General features: G+C 33.9%; 2 protein-coding genes across 3 annotated transcripts; both read right to left on the bottom strand.

The window, feature by feature from the left end:
• Positions 1-529: 529 nt before the first annotated feature.
• Positions 530-12,779, bottom strand: LOC122518574 (mediator of RNA polymerase II transcription subunit 15-like). Of its 2 annotated transcripts, XM_043637586.1 has the most exons (3): positions 12,706-12,779; positions 2,716-3,910; positions 530-2,631 (listed from the first exon to the last, which is right to left on the bottom strand). In XM_043637586.1, the coding sequence occupies exons 1-3, from the start codon at positions 12,721-12,723 to the stop codon at positions 2,168-2,170; spliced, it is 1,677 nt and encodes a 558-aa protein (XP_043493521.1). In that variant the 5' UTR covers positions 12,724-12,779; the 3' UTR covers positions 530-2,167. The 2 variants fall into 2 exon arrangements, with proteins under 2 accessions (XP_043493521.1, XP_043493520.1); XM_043637585.1 differs by having other exon boundaries at positions 530-3,910.
• Positions 12,780-16,785: 4,006 nt separating this feature from the next.
• On the bottom strand, positions 16,786-18,837 carry LOC122518632 (fibronectin-binding protein A). Its single transcript, XM_043637679.1, has 2 exons — positions 18,820-18,837; positions 16,786-17,750 (listed from the first exon to the last, which is right to left on the bottom strand). Exons 1-2 carry the CDS (start codon positions 18,835-18,837, stop codon positions 16,881-16,883), a joined length of 888 nt encoding a protein of 295 aa, XP_043493614.1. The 3' UTR covers positions 16,786-16,880.
• Between the last annotated feature and the right edge of the window lie 298 nt (positions 18,838-19,135).

Here is a 19,135-nt window from a genome sequence, read left to right as displayed (position 1 = left end):
GCATGCATGCTATGGAAGATTATGTGTGTAAGTTAAATACCTTCGAGCTCGTTTGTAGATTCTAAGGATAATTTCCGTAATTGAAGAAAGTTTGTCGAGCATAAATTCATCAACGTTCTTACGTTCTGATTAAAGAGGAAGAGTCTCTTTACCCGAGTCACTATTTTTTCCGGCATAGGAAACGCGGAAATTGTCTTATGTGTATTTTTTTTATTCTTTCTGAACACGAGTCTAGTTTTTTATAGGATAATGGAAACAATTGGGGCTTAGAAAAACGCGTTATTTTTTAAACCTTTTCTTTTTTTTTTTTTCGATTCTTCTTCACTTTTACAAATGATAATATTTATTAGATAATATAAAACGACTATTGAGATAGAATTTATTATTTATCGATAAAAAAAAAAACACATTTCGTGCGTACAAATCGCTAATACGTTAATCCTTAAAAATCGAAGCGTATTATTTACAGCGTAAATATTATAATAATATTATTAATAATAATAATAATACTAGTTCTAATACTAATAATAATTAGCGTAATAATATTAATAATAATAATAATTATTATAACATTAATAATATTATTAAAATTTAAATGTTGCCACGAGCCCATCGTTGTTGACCGATCCTATTAAAGAAAATATAAATAATTATTGTTTGCATCATATATTTAGAAATTAAATTATCATCTCCGTGGAGTTTATGTTGCATCCAGATTTTAATTTAACACTTAATAAATGAACAATTATTTTAAAAATTGTCATTTTTGCTATTTAACAATAAAAACGACTGTTTAATCAAAAACTATTCGACGATGCAAATACACCTTCACATTTTAATTAAACGAATTGGCAAATTAATTATTTTAAGAAAATAATTTATGTTCCTTTGTTCGACTAATGGAGATGAATTTTCAATTTCAAAATATTTGATGGTGTAAATTTATACGTATTGTAATTGAACAAAATGATTATCTGGATATACACCACTGAAATAGTTTCTAACGACAGAAAGAACACTGATAGAAAGTTGTGGTTTGCCACGAATAGAATGTGCACGGTCTGTCCCTATAAAGTCGGGACCACGCCGATGAAAGTAAGTAAGTACTTACATCGCAATTCTCTTTTGCACGTTCCCTGGTTATCCCCTACTCGAAGAAATAAGCTTGCAAAATTCGTTCAGCATCTTACGTAACATAACGGAATATCTCCAGATAGGTGTAACTATTATGATACGTTTGAATTCATGTATGCATGTACAAATGTATAAATGTGTGTTATGCATGAATTTATTTGTTTCTACGTGTGTATGAATTCGTGTATGTGTGAGTTAACTGTACAAATCGAACACCCTGCTTGTATGAATTCATGTATGCACGTGTAAATGTATATATGTGTGTGTTATGTAGAAATTTATGTGTATATTTAATGAGTTAACTGTTGAGTATAAACACGTACACACATATACACATTGAGGTAACCAATAATAATTCCCGAATAGTTTCTTGGTTGTTTTTCAATAAATGGCGTGTCTTCGTATGCCAATTCGTATCCCAAAGAACCGACTTGATTATTCGCGAGGATAATCGATCGATTTGCTGTTAGGTCGAAAGGTCCACGATAACGTCGAATATTTTGCGAGAAATTGTAGGGTGGATTACGCCAAAGAAAATTGCACGTATGTTTGAATGTATGCACGTGTTGCTTTCTCTATCGCGTTTCTCATGCGTTCATTTATATCGATCTAATCTCGAAAGTGTAATAAATGAGAATTATAATCTTTCTGTTTTTTTTTCTTTTTTTTTTTTTTTTGTTAACAAGTTCGTAACACATAGCATTTAGTTGAATAAAAATTTCGTTCGATTTTGTATGTTTCTTCATTTTTCAAATTTTGAAAAGGATCGGTGCAACGTTCGAGTTTCAAAAAAATATATAAATATAGTATGTATGTATGGGTATATACTAATCGCTGTACTATAGTCGTCCCTTTTTCTGTATCATCGATTTAACAGACGTGTAGCGAGAACGAATAACTTTTTAGAGTAGATTCGCAACTAAGATTTATCGCGTTGCATTCGATAGCGCTCTGAAGGACCCTGAAGATAAATTGTGGATATATAAAAAAAAAAAAAAAAAAAACGAAACGCTCAGAAATGATCTCGTTCTGATCAATAGTTATTGGCAGAACTGGCTGAACGAAGGTATTGATCGATTTGACTCGCAGTAAGTGGAGCACTCGCAGCCACACCGGATGATCTTGCCGGTGCAACGTAATAAAACGCTTGGGGGTCTCTCTGGGATTCCAACAATTGAAGTCTCTGCGGTTGTTGTTGATGCTGTTGTTGCGATTGCTGTTGCTGTTGTTGTTGCTGTTGTTGTTGGCGACGTTGCTGCTGGGCATAAAGATTCTGGGACTGCATGAGCAACTGGGTCTGTTGTTTCCTATAGAGTAGTTCCTGGGGTTGGGCAACGGACACAGCTGAGATGGAAGCAGATTGTACAGCCTGAGGGAGATGTTTGTAAATGGCCGACTGGCGTTGAGGTTGCTGCTGCTGCTGCTGCTGAGGTTGTTGTTGATGTTGCTGGATCTGTTGCAGCTGCTGGAGGCCGAGTAGGGACTGGTGGGGCTGGGCTACGAATGGTTGGAGTTTGTGACTGAGGCTAAAATCCCCAACGGTTTGGGGTAAGGTCTGATAAAGTTGGGTATTGTACTGACCAGTTGCGGGGTCGTAAATCAGTTCCGACTGATAGATGGGCTCCGCGGGGACCGTGGTGACCGTAGTTTGACCTAGCTTCGCTCTCGAGGGTGCAAGTGCGGCTTGTTGGGCGGACTTGGAAGGGACACCAACGGTGTTAACGTAACGCTCTAATTCCGCGGCAAAATCGAGGTGGGCTGAGCTGGAGGGGCCGGTGCTGGTGCGAAGATGACTCGGGGTGCTCGGGTTGGGCCGTGATTGAGTGCTGTATGGAATGGATCTTTCAGTGCTACTCGGGGAAACATACTGAGCGGCTACTTGGGCAATATGGGGCCTGGGCGTAATGGCGACCGATTGTGGACGAACTTGGTGACGGGTTACTGGTTTGCGAGTACTCGTTTCGAGCGATTGATAAGCTAACGGCGATACCGTGGACGGGGTTCTTTCCGAAGGTGCAGCAGTCGTTTGATATTGTACATTCGAAGTAGACGCTATTCTGTAATATTGTGGTGGACTGGTTGGCGTCGGTTCGTAAAGGGCGGTCGATGGTGAAACTTGAACGTAGGATTGTTGAGGCTTTCTGAAAGACGTAGGTCGAAGTTGGACTGGTTTCTGAACTTCTTCTTCTAATTCTTGACTAGCCTCGTCATCTAGTTGGTATTGAGTTTGGAAAATGGTCGTTGGGGCACGGGTAGTACTCGATTGATAGTTGGGCCTTATCGGTCTGATCGCTACTGGTCTGACTGATGGATAATTTGCTGGACCGGAGAGATCATCGTCTTCTTGTTTATCCGGAAGATCGTCGTCTTCTTCTTTAGGTGCGTTAGGGTCGCAAGGATTACCGGAAACGTAGGTAAACTCTCTTTTGTTACCATCGGGATCGACGTAACCGTATTTCCCTCTTACTACGCAATCCGTTCCTCTAGTTTCTTCCTTGAAAGAACCATCAGCTGCTTCGTAACCAAACGTGAAAGATCCATCGTCGTTGACCTTGTTGTAATTTCTTATAGTTTGCACGGGTGGTGCTTTGGATGGTTGCAAAGATTCCTTTGAGCGTGCCGATGGTAACGCTCGTGTTCTAGGCTGATAGACCGTCTCGAAATCATCTTCAGCTGCTTGATTGTCTTCTTCGTAATACACTTGTGGTTCTCTCACTCGAGGCCGAATGGAAGGTCGTGCTGATTCCGTTAGAGCCAGCAGACACGCTGCGAGAACCTGTCGTGCGAGATAAGAAATCAGAAATGAATTAGATTGAAATGGCGATTGGAAATATAATCTATGTTTAGTTATCAATAACAAATGACTAACAACAATTCTCCTCGCATCTATCACCTGACGTAAAATCTAATTATTGTTAAAGAACGTAAGATATTGTTCAATATTCAATTTTATTTTCTATACGCGAAACCGGATCCACGTATCAAACTACGTTTCTAGTCGATATAGGAAGCAGAAGAGACAGCCAAGGAGAGAGCGAGCAAATTTCGCGGATCGCTGAACTCGAGTGTGTGCGAGAGCCAAGTGTCTTGGAAAATTCCTTATAGAGTCTCTCGGAACGAGATCGAAACCTCGTTACGAGACCGCAAACATGTAATTCCATGTATAAAAGGTAATTGAAAATTACTGGTTTGATCATACATCCTTCGAGAGGTTTGTCAATTTATTGAGCCAATGAAATTGATCGTTATGACTTAAAATAAATCATTATTATGAAATCATTCCACCGTTTCATTTGTTGATTAAGTTTTAACGTTGTGAACAGATAAAATTGAAATTAAAAATATTGTGATATTAATTAACATGAGAGGTATTAACGAACGGTAAGGGAAGGTTCACATAATTTCAATTATTCTTTTTTTTATTTCTAGTAAATTGAGAGACATTAACGAACGGGAAGAAAAGATTTACGCAATTTCGTCTATTATCTTTTTTATTTTAATTAATTGTAAAGTTAATTGGAATGAATTGTTAATATTCTCATGCATTTGTTAACTCGTATTCGATAATAAGAAAACATGAAAATTAAAGATCTAACGCGAATCTTAGATAATAATAAATAAAACAAACATCCGACATAAGAAAGAAAGTCTCGTGTAATTTAAATTATTCGTAAGACAGATGTAATCAATTGGAAGGTAAACCAGGATGAATCCTTGAAAACTAAAAAGTATAATTCTCATGCATCGACTCATATAGTAGATAATAAAAAGATACAAAAAAAATCCTAAAGAATAAAAAACATAAAAAGAAATATCACGCAACGAGAAAGAAAGTCTTACGAAATGAGATTTATTTTCGAATGACGGATGTAATCCAGTTTGGAAAATAAAACTAGGATAAATCCTTGAAAACTAAAACGCATATTTGACGTGATAGTTGACCATAGTTTCTATACACGTTCTTAAAATGTAAGAAAAGGTTGTCCGTACTTCCGGTAAAGTGAGTTGCGATGGGAACCGCCCCATGGTTGTGGGCGGTTACGTAATATAGTAAGTACAATATATCTATCTATAGCATAGTACTTGGTTGACCCGAATACGAAGGCGTAGTGGTATGCCTCCTTTACCGTGAGATTCAGATTCAGAGCGGCGTAACTTGGCGTGGCTCACTCGTTGAACATACGGCTCTTGATCTCCTTGAACCGAAGCAAATGCTCGCACACGAATAGAAGAAGAAAGATGGAAAGAGATAGAATTATAGATATGTGTAAGTAAGTACCACACCTCCCGGCGACGAGCTACAGGAAACGCGGTTTACTTTGACTGTCACTTTTACCGACGTTCTGCACTCAAAAGATCGATCGAGACGAAATAAGAAACGATGAATTTATAAGTATCATTATAAGATACTAATCCTTTTATGCTCGATCATTTAAGATTAATCATCGAATGATACGACCTTCCGATCCTTGTTGAATTTTAATAAGGATTATGCAATCGTACCTTTGTTTTGTTACAAGATAACGATCTCGATTCTAGATCATTCTAGATGAATAATTTTACCTGCTGGGCTTACCATTATTACGGGGATATTCTACGAATGTCATGAACGTAACCGAACAAATCTTTCTCTTTCTCTTTTTTTCTTTTTGCTTAGACGCACCGTGTGAAAGGACAATATCGAAGTTTGCTATGATAACGATCTAGATTCTCGATCATTCTTGAAATTATATTGTTCGAATAACGATCTAAAGGTGTTTCGCGAATGTCAGGTAGTAAAGTTAATGCGATATTTGAATGAGAGAAAAAAAATATTTGTATTTATGAACAAAATGAATGTTCTCTACGCACTGCACGAAAGGTTCTGACATTTGATCTAATCGTAAGGATAATCAAAATTGGCCAATTCCTTTGGAAAGCATTTCATTAACGCGATTAGCGAACATTCGAGGCACGCTCGGAACGGGACGTCCTTGAATGTTAGGACTTTCGAACGGTATAATAAGGTATGCATCGTGGTCTCCTGGGCGTGTGCCAACTCATTTCTCGTCGTAATAATATGATGGCTTGATTCTCTTTTTGACCAGTTACTACTACAACGAAACGTGAGATCCTAATCGATTTTGGTCAGTCACGGACGTATTCACAGATTTACTAATCCTTTTGTCCCGTTAAACTCGTTTTCGTTAGGTATTCGATATTATTCCTGATCGTTCTAGTTTTTTCTTTTTTTTAATTTCGAATCTAAATATAAACTCTGACGCAAATATTCCAACAATTTACCAACACAAACTTCTCGCTCTTGTATACTTTCTTTCTAATGATTAAAAAAAATCATGAAAATACGTAATCGATTACGACTCGTACAGTTTTTTTTGTTAAATGATCGGTAACATTTTTACATTAGAAAAAAAATTATGCAAAAAGTTCGGTTTCTTTTCTCGTGTTTTTTTTTTTTCTTTTTTTTAAGAACAAAGAATAATGAAGAAACACAAATGTAATTTATATATATATATCAAAGAAGTAACCGCATTGGATCAACCGAAGTGTAATGACTCGTTGTGGAAAATCGTGACGGTTAGGCCCCGTACTCCTATAATCAAGCAAACGGTGCACGCCAGTCACATACAGTGAGAGGTTTTACAGATACATTCGGTACCACGCCTTGTTTAGCCCTCCTCTTGCAAGAGGTTTAACTATACCTCTCTCTTTCTTCGCTTTCCAGAGAAAGGAATAATCGATATATAAACATATAGTAAATATAAATCCCAATAAAAGTATAATCATCGCCATTATTCCTTCGTCTAATGAATTTTGTTTTATATTTTTTTTCCTAACAAATTTCCTAGATCGATAAATTCGTTGATAAAAAGGAAGTAACGCGTAACACGATCCCGGAAATCTTCAAGTTCTTTTCGATATATCGAAGTGAATGGCGTTCGTGATGTTTAAAAGAGTCTTTTAACGATATCCTTATAAAGGATGCTGTAGATCTCATGTAACATTCGAGAACCTACCTAGATCTTATTTCTCATTTTTTTTTTTTACTTTGAAATCATTAGGAATGCGAACGTAAGAGAAACACGGATACAGAGAGAGAGAATGTGTAATAGTATTGGTGTTAGAAACCTTTCGATTTTATCGACCACTTATGTCTTCATGTAAGCGGAAGCTGTATTAAATATGTCGACTAACAAAGCACCAAGAAATCATTTATTTTTAATAGACATTCGTAAAAGTTAATTAACCACACTGTAGAATATATTTTTACATCTTTTTTTTCTTTTGTTTTCCTATTTAATTTGACCGTTGTAAAATAGATTTGATTTATTTCTAATGTATAATAATTATTGAGAATTATTTAGACTCGTCAGTTAGGGCAATAATCGATCGTTAAATTATACTAACGTGTAAATTTGAATCAGGTGGTGGTGGGCCTTAACAGGTACGAAAGTGAAATCTGGAATGTACGTGGGTATATACGTGAGTTGAATAATATTTAAAGTAATGGCCCCCCTTCTTCTTTAATGATTACCTTTGTACGAAACAAGTGGTGTTAGGAAATACATGATTTGGATTGCACGTTTATTTTCTTCATACAATGGGCGTAAGTAAGATCTATGATTGTCATGATTAATCTTCGACCTTGCAAATCGAGTTTCTTCTTTAAACGTTCGTAATTCTTTTTTTTTTTTTTTTCAATAAAAAGAAGAAAGAAAATAAAGATGAAAAAATCCTTCGTTTAAATTGTAAAATAGAAAAATAATAATTGTATATTTTCAAGGACAATCTCGTTGATGAGATATAATATTATCGGTAGGATCGTAATGAAATGAAAATAGAATCCAAGATATTAAGATAAAGTTGTAGAAGGATGAGAAAGTTGTGGAGGATCAATGACCCTGAAAGAAACATAGTTCCAATGCACAAAGAGTCAAGGGTTGAAATTCAAGGCCAAGCTAGCTATCCTTACCGACGTGCATAAAGTGAACGAGACTATTATCGAGTCTTAAAGGAATCTAAAAAGGGAAAACAAGAAACTCCTTTTAAAAGCCCTGAGAAAGAGGAGAGGTTTGTACTTTCGAATGAAATTTATGTCCGATGGTGCGTGAACGTTTCAAAGTTATTCTATTGAATTTTACTTGAGAAAAAAAAAAAAAAAAATAAAAACTAAAAAGAAGAGAAAGAAAGAAGAAAAGGTAAAGGAAGGAAGAGAATTTCTATGATAAGTTTAACTTTCAAGTTTAATATCGCACATAGTGATCTTTTTATTTCCTTCTTTCTTTCTCTTCTAGTGTCGTTCACAAAGACAAAAGATTCGAAAGTGAGAAGAAACGCGAGCTGCCTTCGACGTTCATGGAAAAGCAAAAGTTAGACTTACGAGGATATGAAAAGTGAATCTAGAAATGGAACGAGAAATTTACCGTTTCGAATCTAAGTATCCAACTACACGTTGGCATAGTTACATTTCGTTAGATTTACGATCGAGAATTCGGAATGAATGTGAGTCATTTCGGATAGATAATTGAAAGTATTCGTATTGGTATGCCGAACGAATACTACGATGCCCTTGTGCGATCAAAACGTGTATAATAATACAAATACACGCATGCACATGCACACACGCATACAAGTATACACGAAATCTTATTTACGTATTGCGTATGCGACTATAGTAACCGTACGCTTTTCTAGGAATGACATTGCATTGCATGTTTTACTCTCACTTTATTTTCTTTCGAGAAAATATCAACGATAGTTTATCGCGATGAACAAATTGCTCATACTAGGACCGATTAGTTTGATTGGAAACTTGTTATATTATTGAGTTGGTTGATTGAAAAGTTCTTGTCAATTTACAAATACATTTATTTCAATCAATCAATTATTTTCAATAATTACTTTTCATTTATATTAAATTTATCTTCCAAAATTTATACGAACCAAAATAATATTTAAAAATTATTTCAATTATTATTCGAAGCGTAACAAATATAATAAAAAAATGTAATAATAATCGTTTAATTTTCGATAAGTCAGTTCGTTTAGTGTTAAAAGAATAAAATGGAATGATGTCTTAATTGATGATTGGATCTTGTTATCGTTTTGATCGACAATTATTTCCAATCGATGGATCGAGAATCTAACGAAGGGGAAAAATGAAATGGTTAAAGATTATGGTAAAGTGGCGAAACGTTAATCGTAGATCATCGATCAGGAATAACGGAAAGAGCAAATCGTTAGAGTAAACACATTCGCTCGTGCCTAACGTCTAGACACGAAGAAAGCGTTGAGATTCGCTTCCATTATGTGCATTAGCCTCGCTTTCGCAGTTCAACGTGCACGGTTTCTCCGTCTGATTGCTTTCCTAACGTATTAAACTAGACTTAGGAAACTAAGTTTATACTATACTTGATTGCTAACTTCCAATCGAGACATTTACACAATTAGTCTTTCGTTAATTAATCATTCCGAAAGTTAATCGATTTTCTTAACGAACATTATTGAAGTTATACTTCTTTTTTTGGCGCGTTGGGGAAAATTTAATGGGAAGTGATTTTGTTCCGAGCGTCTGGAAAAACGACACCATGAAGTTTGTCGCGGTATTTACGACGCGCGGCAAAGCGATTTCAAATTTACGGCGTGAAGTTGTCTTCTTTTCCTTCTTCCCGCCTTTTTTTCTCGAGCGGGTCACCCATCCAAATGCTAATCGTACGCAGCGCCACTTTACTTAAATGATCGAAGTGGGAACTAATACTATTTATTATTTTATTATTCTTTCTAATATATATAATATATTGATCGATTGAAAATATGTTTCTTTCCTTTTTTTTTTAAATAATAATAATAATAATATTAATAATAATAATAAATTTTTCTTTTTTGTTAAGTTATTTTTTAAAGTTATTTTTGAAGTTATTGAGGTTATGTTCGTTTTGGTACTGCAAAGAAGTATAACTTCTTACGTGCGTACATAAGTACACACACCAGTTTTTTTATTCTTTCTTATATATATAATAATAATTATTTTTCTTTGAAGTTTTTTTTGAAGTTATTTTTGAGGTTATTGAGGTTATGTTCGTTTTGATACTGCAAAGAAGTATAACTTCTTACGTGCGTACATAAGTACACACACCAGTTTTTTAATCTAATCGTTTTAAACTAGATCGAAATTAGAAAGACAAAATCTCTAGATCGATTGATTTGAATCGTTTCGAAAGTTAGAAATTAGAAAAACGAAAGACAAAAATATCGTACGAACGAAAAGATCGATTAATATTTTTCCTATCGTTTTTATTTCGAAAGCGAGTTATAAAGTCGATTGATATTCCGTTTGTGTCAACTTTGAATTAGGGTTATTAGGTTAAAATGATGGATGAAAAATTTAATATAGAAAAAAAAGAACAAATAACGTTTCCTTTTAACGATCGGTGAAAGTGAGAAAGAACGATCTAACGATCCTTATCGAATCGATATTCCTTCCGATATCGATTCTATTACGTGCGAAACGAATCCAACGCGTACAATGAACTTTTGTATAAATGTGTTTGTATGTACCTTCGATCTTTATTGCGAACTCGTTATATTGTACGGAGTATTTCAATGTACTATCGTTTTCCAAGCAATCTATCTCTATTTTTAATAAATCGTTAGATCGAAATCGTAGAATGTTGAACGTACGTAATGCGTTATTATAATAGAAAAAAGATTTGTGATAAATTAGAAACGAGTTGGAATTTAAAATGAATTATGTGATAGATATTATATGATCGATATACTTTCACTACTTTTTAGATGTTTTATTTATATATTTTTTATTTTTTTTTTTTATTTTCATATATTAACGAGCTTGTTACGAGATAATTAATTAACATTTATTATTCTATTATTAATGATAATAACAACATTTGTAAAATTAACGCTGTAGAATTAAAATAATTATTGCAATAACTCGCACGCGTGCTGAAAATCAAAATTTATTCAAAAGAAAATGAATTTTAAAGTGAAGAGATAAATTATTTTCAATTTATTTTATTTAAATATTATAAAATAATAAAGTGAGAGAGAAAACATGTTTAATTTGATCGAGAGAAAATTTGTTTCCATGTTTAAGTTAAATCCATTTATTAGAAATATTTCAATTAAAAATAATTCCAATTATTATTCTTACGTGTTAATGACTTTATATCCGTTGAAATGATTATGAAGATTGAAAAGATAGAAAGATAGGAAGAGAGTAGTATTATTTCCGTTTTATATTTTCCTCGAAATAAATACTTCGAAGGGGTGTCTAACCGTGAAAGACGAGTTGCGATACTTTCGTTATCCCACATGATCCGTGATCCGTGGCAAGCTCAAAGTATGTGAGAAAAGTAGAATGCATAGTACTAGGAAATGCCATAAATAAGTTGAATTATTCTTACAAGTTTACGTAAAATACCAGTATATTTGTATAAAAAAAAAAAACAAAAAAATATCTTACTTATAAAAAAATCTTAATTTTATAAAAATATATAATTTTTCTTATAATAAAAAATTATATATTTTTATAAAATATTATAAAAAATTAATATTATAAAAAAAAATATAATTTTTCTTAAATCTTATAAAAATATCTTAATTTTACGTAAATACGCGTTATTCCATAAAATGAAAAATACGAAAAATACGAAAAATACGAACGCGTTAAAAACCATATAAAAATAATTATTATTTATCGAGATAATATTCAAATTGAGAAAAAGTGTTCCTTCAAACGAAGAATAAGACAGGACAATGATTATTATGATGACGAGGATGATGATCGTGGGTATAGGATCGAGTATAAAATGTGTGAAAACCTAACGTATGATTTCTCATTGTAGTAAAGCATTTGTTTAAAAGACAAAAGAAAAGAATGAACTCGCGAGAAAAAGGAAAATAACAAATAGTTGTTTACTGGTCGAGATGTTGTCAGCGATTTTACCCAGAGAAAATGAAAATCTAACCCACCACTATTAACGCGTTAACGATTACTATAGGTGTATATGTATACAGGTAGGTATACACACATATGCACATGCATATGCTGGTACGTACTTATGTTTAAATTGAAGGCGAACGCGTTCGATAGTAATGATTCGGAAATGACGAATAATGAAGAAGAGAAAGTCACCATTCTGTTCGCAACATTATTTCTACGTAACTATACGGGAATAATCGCACGCGATACGTCTTATTCCCGTAAAAGTTTCAACAATTATTTTCCATGATTGATCATTTCATTATATTATTTATCGATTATTAGAAAAATTAATCGATTATTTCAAAACATTTCAATTATCAGAGTAAAGAAACAATTTCGTTTAGATTCTAAAACACTTTTGATCTAATTAAATTAGTATAAATATTATACACACACGATAATAACTCACACGGTGGACTAGAAATAAACGTTAAAGTGAAATTAAATTAAATTAAAATATTAAATAAAAAAATGAGATAAATCTGTAGAATGAATTGAATGTATGGGAAAAAATATTCTTATGAAAGTAAATAAATAAAAATAGTGATATAAAGTCGGGTACGTACCAATAGAAAAATCCTCATGGTGTTTCCGTTAGTGAAGGGTTAGAGACGGTGAGGAACGGTCCTCTAAGAGTTTCACTGAGAGAGTGCAGTGGGATAGTACCCACCTCGGTCCTTTATAACCTATACGAAGGCTTTTACCAATAGTGGGGGCATCTTGGATAGGCATTCGTTGCTCATCGGCACTGGAACACCCGCGAATTAGATTCTTAGATGGGTTGTTGCTTTTCTGTGTGACATGGCCATTGCCAAACCATAACAATTCAATGGTAGGGGAATCCCATTGCCAAATTTTAACAGTCGACAATTCTTTCTCTTATCTATCAGATTAAACTGGGACATATTTTATGTGAGTAACTGACTGAATTAGTAAAACGCAAACGTGAGATCCTAGTTGGTTTTAACGATCAAAGAATATGGCAAATTTATCCTACTTTTTTTGGATAATGCAATTTTTTTCTTTTTTTTTTTATGGGGAATTGTTATTCACTTTTTATGTAATATGTTGCAAGTTATTTCTAAATTTGTATTGTATTGTATTGTATTGTAGTAAGTTTTTAGGTAAAACGTTGGATTGATATTATTTTTTTTTTTTTTTTATTTATAATTGGATGAAGTAATGTTCGTGGGATTAATTTGGAATTTTTTTTTTCTTATATTTATATTTTACTACGCTTTAGACGTAATAATAATTTTTTTATTTAGGATGAATTAATGTTTGTAGGATAAAATTTGTGAATATATTTTGCGTTATCAATGAACATCTTTGGCGAGTAGATAGAAAAATATAAACGGTACGTCGAGCATGTCGAAGAAATAAACATCTGTCGAGAAGAAAGTTCTGGAAAGATCGTCACCGATATCTAACACTCTCTCTCTCTCTCTCTCTCTTTTTTTTTCTAAGCCGGATATAATATTAATTCGGGAGAGTTTCTTTCAATTGATACCTTTCTAAATCAATCGTTACTTCCGGATTAATTTCATTCCCATAAATCATTATTTTAAAATCGTGTGTTAATTTTTCTCGTTTTTTTTTTAATTTTTAATTTTTAATTTTTAATTTTTTTTTCATATTTTTTAAATTGAATATTTATACGAAACGATTACGAGATAAGTGAAATGAATTTCGTGCAAGTTAGGCGTGCATGTGGTATGTTTAATATATTCGATCATCGTAATCATTGTTTCGTAGATTTCATAGCAAGTCGAGTTAGAATAATATAAGGAATACACACTTGCCTACTTTCATTATCAAGACAAGTCTCGCTCTCAGGATCATCAATGGTGAAGCAGCCACGGGGCTTTTGCTTGCCACGTGCTAGAATGAAATAGAGAAAGAGAGAGATAAATAGATAAAGACAGAGAGAAGATCGTGCAGTCTTCATTTACTCTCGTGCCATCGATTCATCGTTTGCAATTTACGTTGCAAGGGCACGTGCTTAGTCAGATTATATTTCCTTCTATTTCTATGTGTGTGTATTACGATAATCGATATATTATTTTTTTTTTTTTTAAATAATTCATACAAAATTTCAATAATATCATTCAAATAATTTTATTCAAAAAAATTCGAAAAATATGATTTATATTTTGTTGTACAATAATAATTTAATAATAATAATTATTATATTATTAATAATAATTTAATTTAATTTGTCGTACAAAATAAAATACATATTGTATATGTATTTTAATAATTAATATTTCTACAAATGATTAATGAAAATATTATTTATAAATTCGTTGAAATTATTTTCAATTAAAATAATATTTTTTAAAAATCAAATTTCGGTTGTTTTATGAACGAATAATTTGTATAAAATTATTGTCGATATACACATTCGATTAAAAACAAATGTAAAATAAATAAATAAATAAATATTTGACGCGTATCTCGAAAGGACGGATGCTCGACTGACCGTCTTAAAACTTTCGAAGGGGAAAGTTATTTTCACGCGTTTATTTTCACGCTGACGAAGTACTTCGGCCTTACACCGTCGACGTTACACCGTCGACGTTACACCGGTTAGTAAGTACATATTTAATTACGTTCGTTACTTTCGTTACTCGTACCTTACTCTACTTGTGTAATATCTATTTCTATCTTTCTCTTTTCTTTAAATTTTTTTTTCTTTTCCTTCGAATCGTTACATAAAGGAAATGAATTTGATTTAATTGAACTAAAACCGCATTCTTAAAATGCCCGACAAACGGCAGCCATTTTACTGTTCCGTCTTCTCTTATTATTTATTTTCTTTTTCATTTTGTTTTTTTGTTTAACCATAAAAATTCACAAAATTATACGTTAGTTACGCAAGCATAGGAAGAAAATATATTTCAAACAGTTTATTAGAAATCATTAATACAAACGATCGTATATTTAAATACTATTATTTTCTTAATGATTTTATTTCGAACTATGAGAATTAAATTGGTTAAATGTCTAAGATAAATCCTATAATTATTCACGAGTTTTCACACAACAATAGTTAGTTTACGTTTATTTATAACCTCGCTTACGTAAAATTCGAATCTTCTTCGACATAACGTCATAGTTGCATAGCAAATGCACGAACGGTCCTCTGTCTTGCGTGTAAGAAGGTCAACGTACATTAAGTAATGCTCACTTCGCACGGACAAAGGTGCATTATGATGATAGGATTGTTTCTTCGATACCTTGCCAAGATTTTTATTTGATTTTTATTCATCTTTTTTAATTATTAATCACCAAAGAAACCCGATTAACCAAAATTTTCATCTGAAAATAATTCGGAATCGATTTCAATTGAATTTAATTCGTGAGAATCCTTAGTTTCCTATGAAATTAATTAGAATTCATTTATTAGCAGGCTAATTTAAGTAGCCTAATTACCTGATTTAGTTTCGTTCATTACCAGGATCCGTGTTTCATCACTTTCTCGATATTAAAAAGATTAAAATCTCGAGTGCCTGGATTATGAAAACCGGATTAACACGATTGTACGACGGGTTATCATTCGATAAGGGGCATAGCATACAAATGAATTTTTATTTATTCGTAAAAGAGCAAATCTTGTAGGATTTGTGCGAATTCGTTAATCTGATGTAGAAAATAAAAATACGAATCTTTCAATCTCTCGTATCTTTGATCCTTGTATCCTCGGAAAGTAAAAGTTGGTATTATGATCCTGTATCTGTTAATAACAGGTTTTAGGTACGTGTACGACTATCCTATTCCTTTCTACAATTATTTTAGATAGCATAAATAGAAAAAAAAGCAAACAAAAAACTAGACGAGGATTCGAAAAGTGGATAAAATAGAAATCAACGATCATCTTTGATCGTTAATGGTTTATCGTAGGTTCGTTTTATTAATGATTACTTTTTATTTCGATAATAATAATTACATTATAATAACCTAATGATAAAATAGAGAGAGACGTGGGCTCCCACGTGACTCGAACACGACAATACACGTGTTCATTTTCCTTTCTCTTTTCTTTTTCTCTCGTAGGGTTGGGGGGGAGGGTGGTGGTAGGGAGCACGAGTACAGTGCGGGTTAACGTTTTATTATTATTTTTTTTAAACTAATCGTCAAATATTTGTTCAAACCCATTTAACTATTGACCTGATTCATATAATTTAACGAGGTTTCGGTTTCAATGGCAAGAATTCGGGGTGATTAATTCTAATGGTTCTTAGATTAAAAATTATCATTCAAGGACAACTGTGTATACTACCGGAACAAGGATTCTCACGTATTTGATCTTGATGCTTATCGATTTCGTAAGAGTTCCAGAGAAAATAAAATCAAAAATAATATCGAACAGGAATCAACTTCACCGATTGACCTCGAGATATTTCCCCTTCTCTTTCTCTTTCTCTTTCTCTTGGTCTTTATCTTTGTAAAAGAACGATCAATCAAACTTTAACTAACATAAGCGTGAGTATAATTGTTCCGGTAGTAACCCGTATTTAGAATATCACGAGTTGTGGGATACCTCGTTGATCATTCTAGTACTGTCCTCGAATCCTTTCTATTTTAAGACGCAGATACCTAATTATTACAAATTATGAATTAGAATATCTATTAAAAAAAAAAAAAAATAAAGAAAAAAAGAACCAATGAAATAAAAAATAATGCACTGTATGATATCTGGCAGTCATAAAATCTGTTGATTATTATTAGACTAGACGAGCTAGTAATAACCGAAGCTGATATCGTGTAATGGCGGTGCTACTCCTTGCGGTAAAGCATAATCTCTTGCAAGTTGGTCGAGTATTCCGCCACTTTGACTGCGCGTTTGAGGTTGGCCGCGTTCCTGGACCGGAGCTGGGGCGAATTGAGCGGGACCTTGGTTGTAAACCTGAGATGTCGGTGAGGGTTCGTCATAGGAATGCTGAAGCAAAGGTGATTGGCGAGAAGGAATCGATGGGGAGAAAATTGGTGACTTCGGTAAGGCTGGTTGCGAGGGTGCCTGTTGTGCTGGTGCGTAGACAGCTTGGGTGTGCGATTGGGGTTGTGGTTGCGGCTGTGCTTGATATTGGGGTTGACGTGGAATGGCTTGTTGAGGTGGTGCTTGAGGCCTAGCAGCTTGTTGGTAATCGTAATCCTGATAATTTTGCGCTTGGAGTCCATCCCTGCCCGTAGTTTCATCCACCAAGGTCGGTGGAGCCACCGTTATACCTTCGCCAGCTGGTTGGAAACCATACTGGTTCGCACCATATTCCACCACTCGTACCTTTCCAGTGTCATCGACGAATCCGTATTTTCCCTTCACTTCGCCGCCCGGTAATTTAGTTTCGATCTTGAATGATCCATCGGCACCTTCGAAACCATACGTGTACGAACCGTCCTCGTTGTGTCTGTTGATTTGTTTCAGGATAGCAACCGGCGTTGGTTTTGGACTCTCCGGTGCTGCTGCTTGTTGTCTTGCCGGTGCCGCATCTGAAGGGTAACTTCTTGGAGTTGGATGAGCTGGTCTGGGTGCTTGGTAATCGGCATAATCATCTATCTGTTGATACCGTTGCGCTGATACCGAAAGTATCAGGGCAACCACCGTTGCTACCTGCAAATATCAGACACGTTTAAAGTATTCTATCTTACATTTCGTAAGATTTAACTTATGAAATCGTATAGTTCCAACAACAAAAAATATAAAACAGGCCAGTTTATTGGTAGGTTAAAAATCAATCAACCCTAACGAGAATTTGTCTCAAATCTAAGTAATAATATATACATATTGAATAATCGATACGTGTGATGTGAAAATTTTACTACGAAACAAAATTCTTCAAATTTTTTTTAACAAAATTTTAATACGAAACGAATGTACTCGTACACGCTTAATCTATTAATAGTGTAAGTTAATAAACTCGCTAGATAACGGCATAACATACTTCCTGTAAGTTCCGCCCGAGTGAACGTACAAGTACGGTTATAATAATCTTAAACTAGTATTTCATATTCCAACCACTTTCGCCGTTAGATTACGTATGATAATTCTTACATATTAAACTCCTACAATTCTTTATGCAAAAAAAAATAAAAAAAGATATAAAAACCTTCTCGATATATTACATAATTCTTTAACGCGGAAAAAGTTGATCCAGTTAAACGAATTATTCGATTATATTGCGTAACCATAAGGAAGAAAGTTGAAAAGCGAATAAATTTAAACGAACGTTCGAACACTTTTCAAGGACTCCATAGCGGAAGTGTAATCATATTCGTTCTCCTATTTCACGACAATTCATTTCCGTCTTCCATAACTCTAACGTTTATTAAATCATTAAAATCATTCTAGACAAAACGGTACGTGATCACAGTGATTGAAACCAACTTCAAAATAATCCCTTTCACTGACTCGAGATTAAAATAAATAAATAAAAAAATAAAATGATGATTTAAATATTCGAACACTTGGATCATTTGCACACTAATAGTCACTGTACGTCGTATCTCACAACGCAGAAAATTTCACACGCGACGACAAATTTGGTTTCTACTTTTCCCCGTTCATTTTGTTGGGTTTTTTTCATTTTTTTTTTTCGGAAGGTGGGGGTGTTCTTTTTCCGAGGTCATCGATCACAAAAGAAAGTAAATGATGCACGATGGAAGGAACGTGTGATACGTACCGTCACTGAGGTGTACATTGTGTCTCCTGTTCTTTAGATTGTGTGTTAGTGTATGTGAATGTAAGTAGGCAGCGAGGCTAGAGTACCAGCGGTTGCTCGAACTGAGGCCCTCATATACCTTACTGGACCCCCCGTTCCTGCCCTCTCCTCTCTACCCTTCCTCATACTCTTGTTCCCTGCTCCGGGGGACTTTCACTATCTATTCGAGTTCTGTACGCTTGCCTTGTTCTCTTACAGCACTCTTATATCCCCTAAATGATGTCTACCTTCTTTCCCCACCCATTTTGATACGCCCCTTATGAACTTTCATATCACA

Source organism: Polistes fuscatus, unplaced genomic scaffold (genome assembly GCF_010416935.1).
Source record: "Polistes fuscatus isolate 324 unplaced genomic scaffold, CU_Pfus_HIC Scaffold25, whole genome shotgun sequence".
Classification (NCBI taxonomy): Eukaryota; Metazoa; Arthropoda; class Insecta; order Hymenoptera; family Vespidae; genus Polistes; species Polistes fuscatus.
The sequence above is the reverse complement of the archived record's forward strand: the minus strand, read 5'-3'. Positions and strand labels throughout refer to the sequence as shown.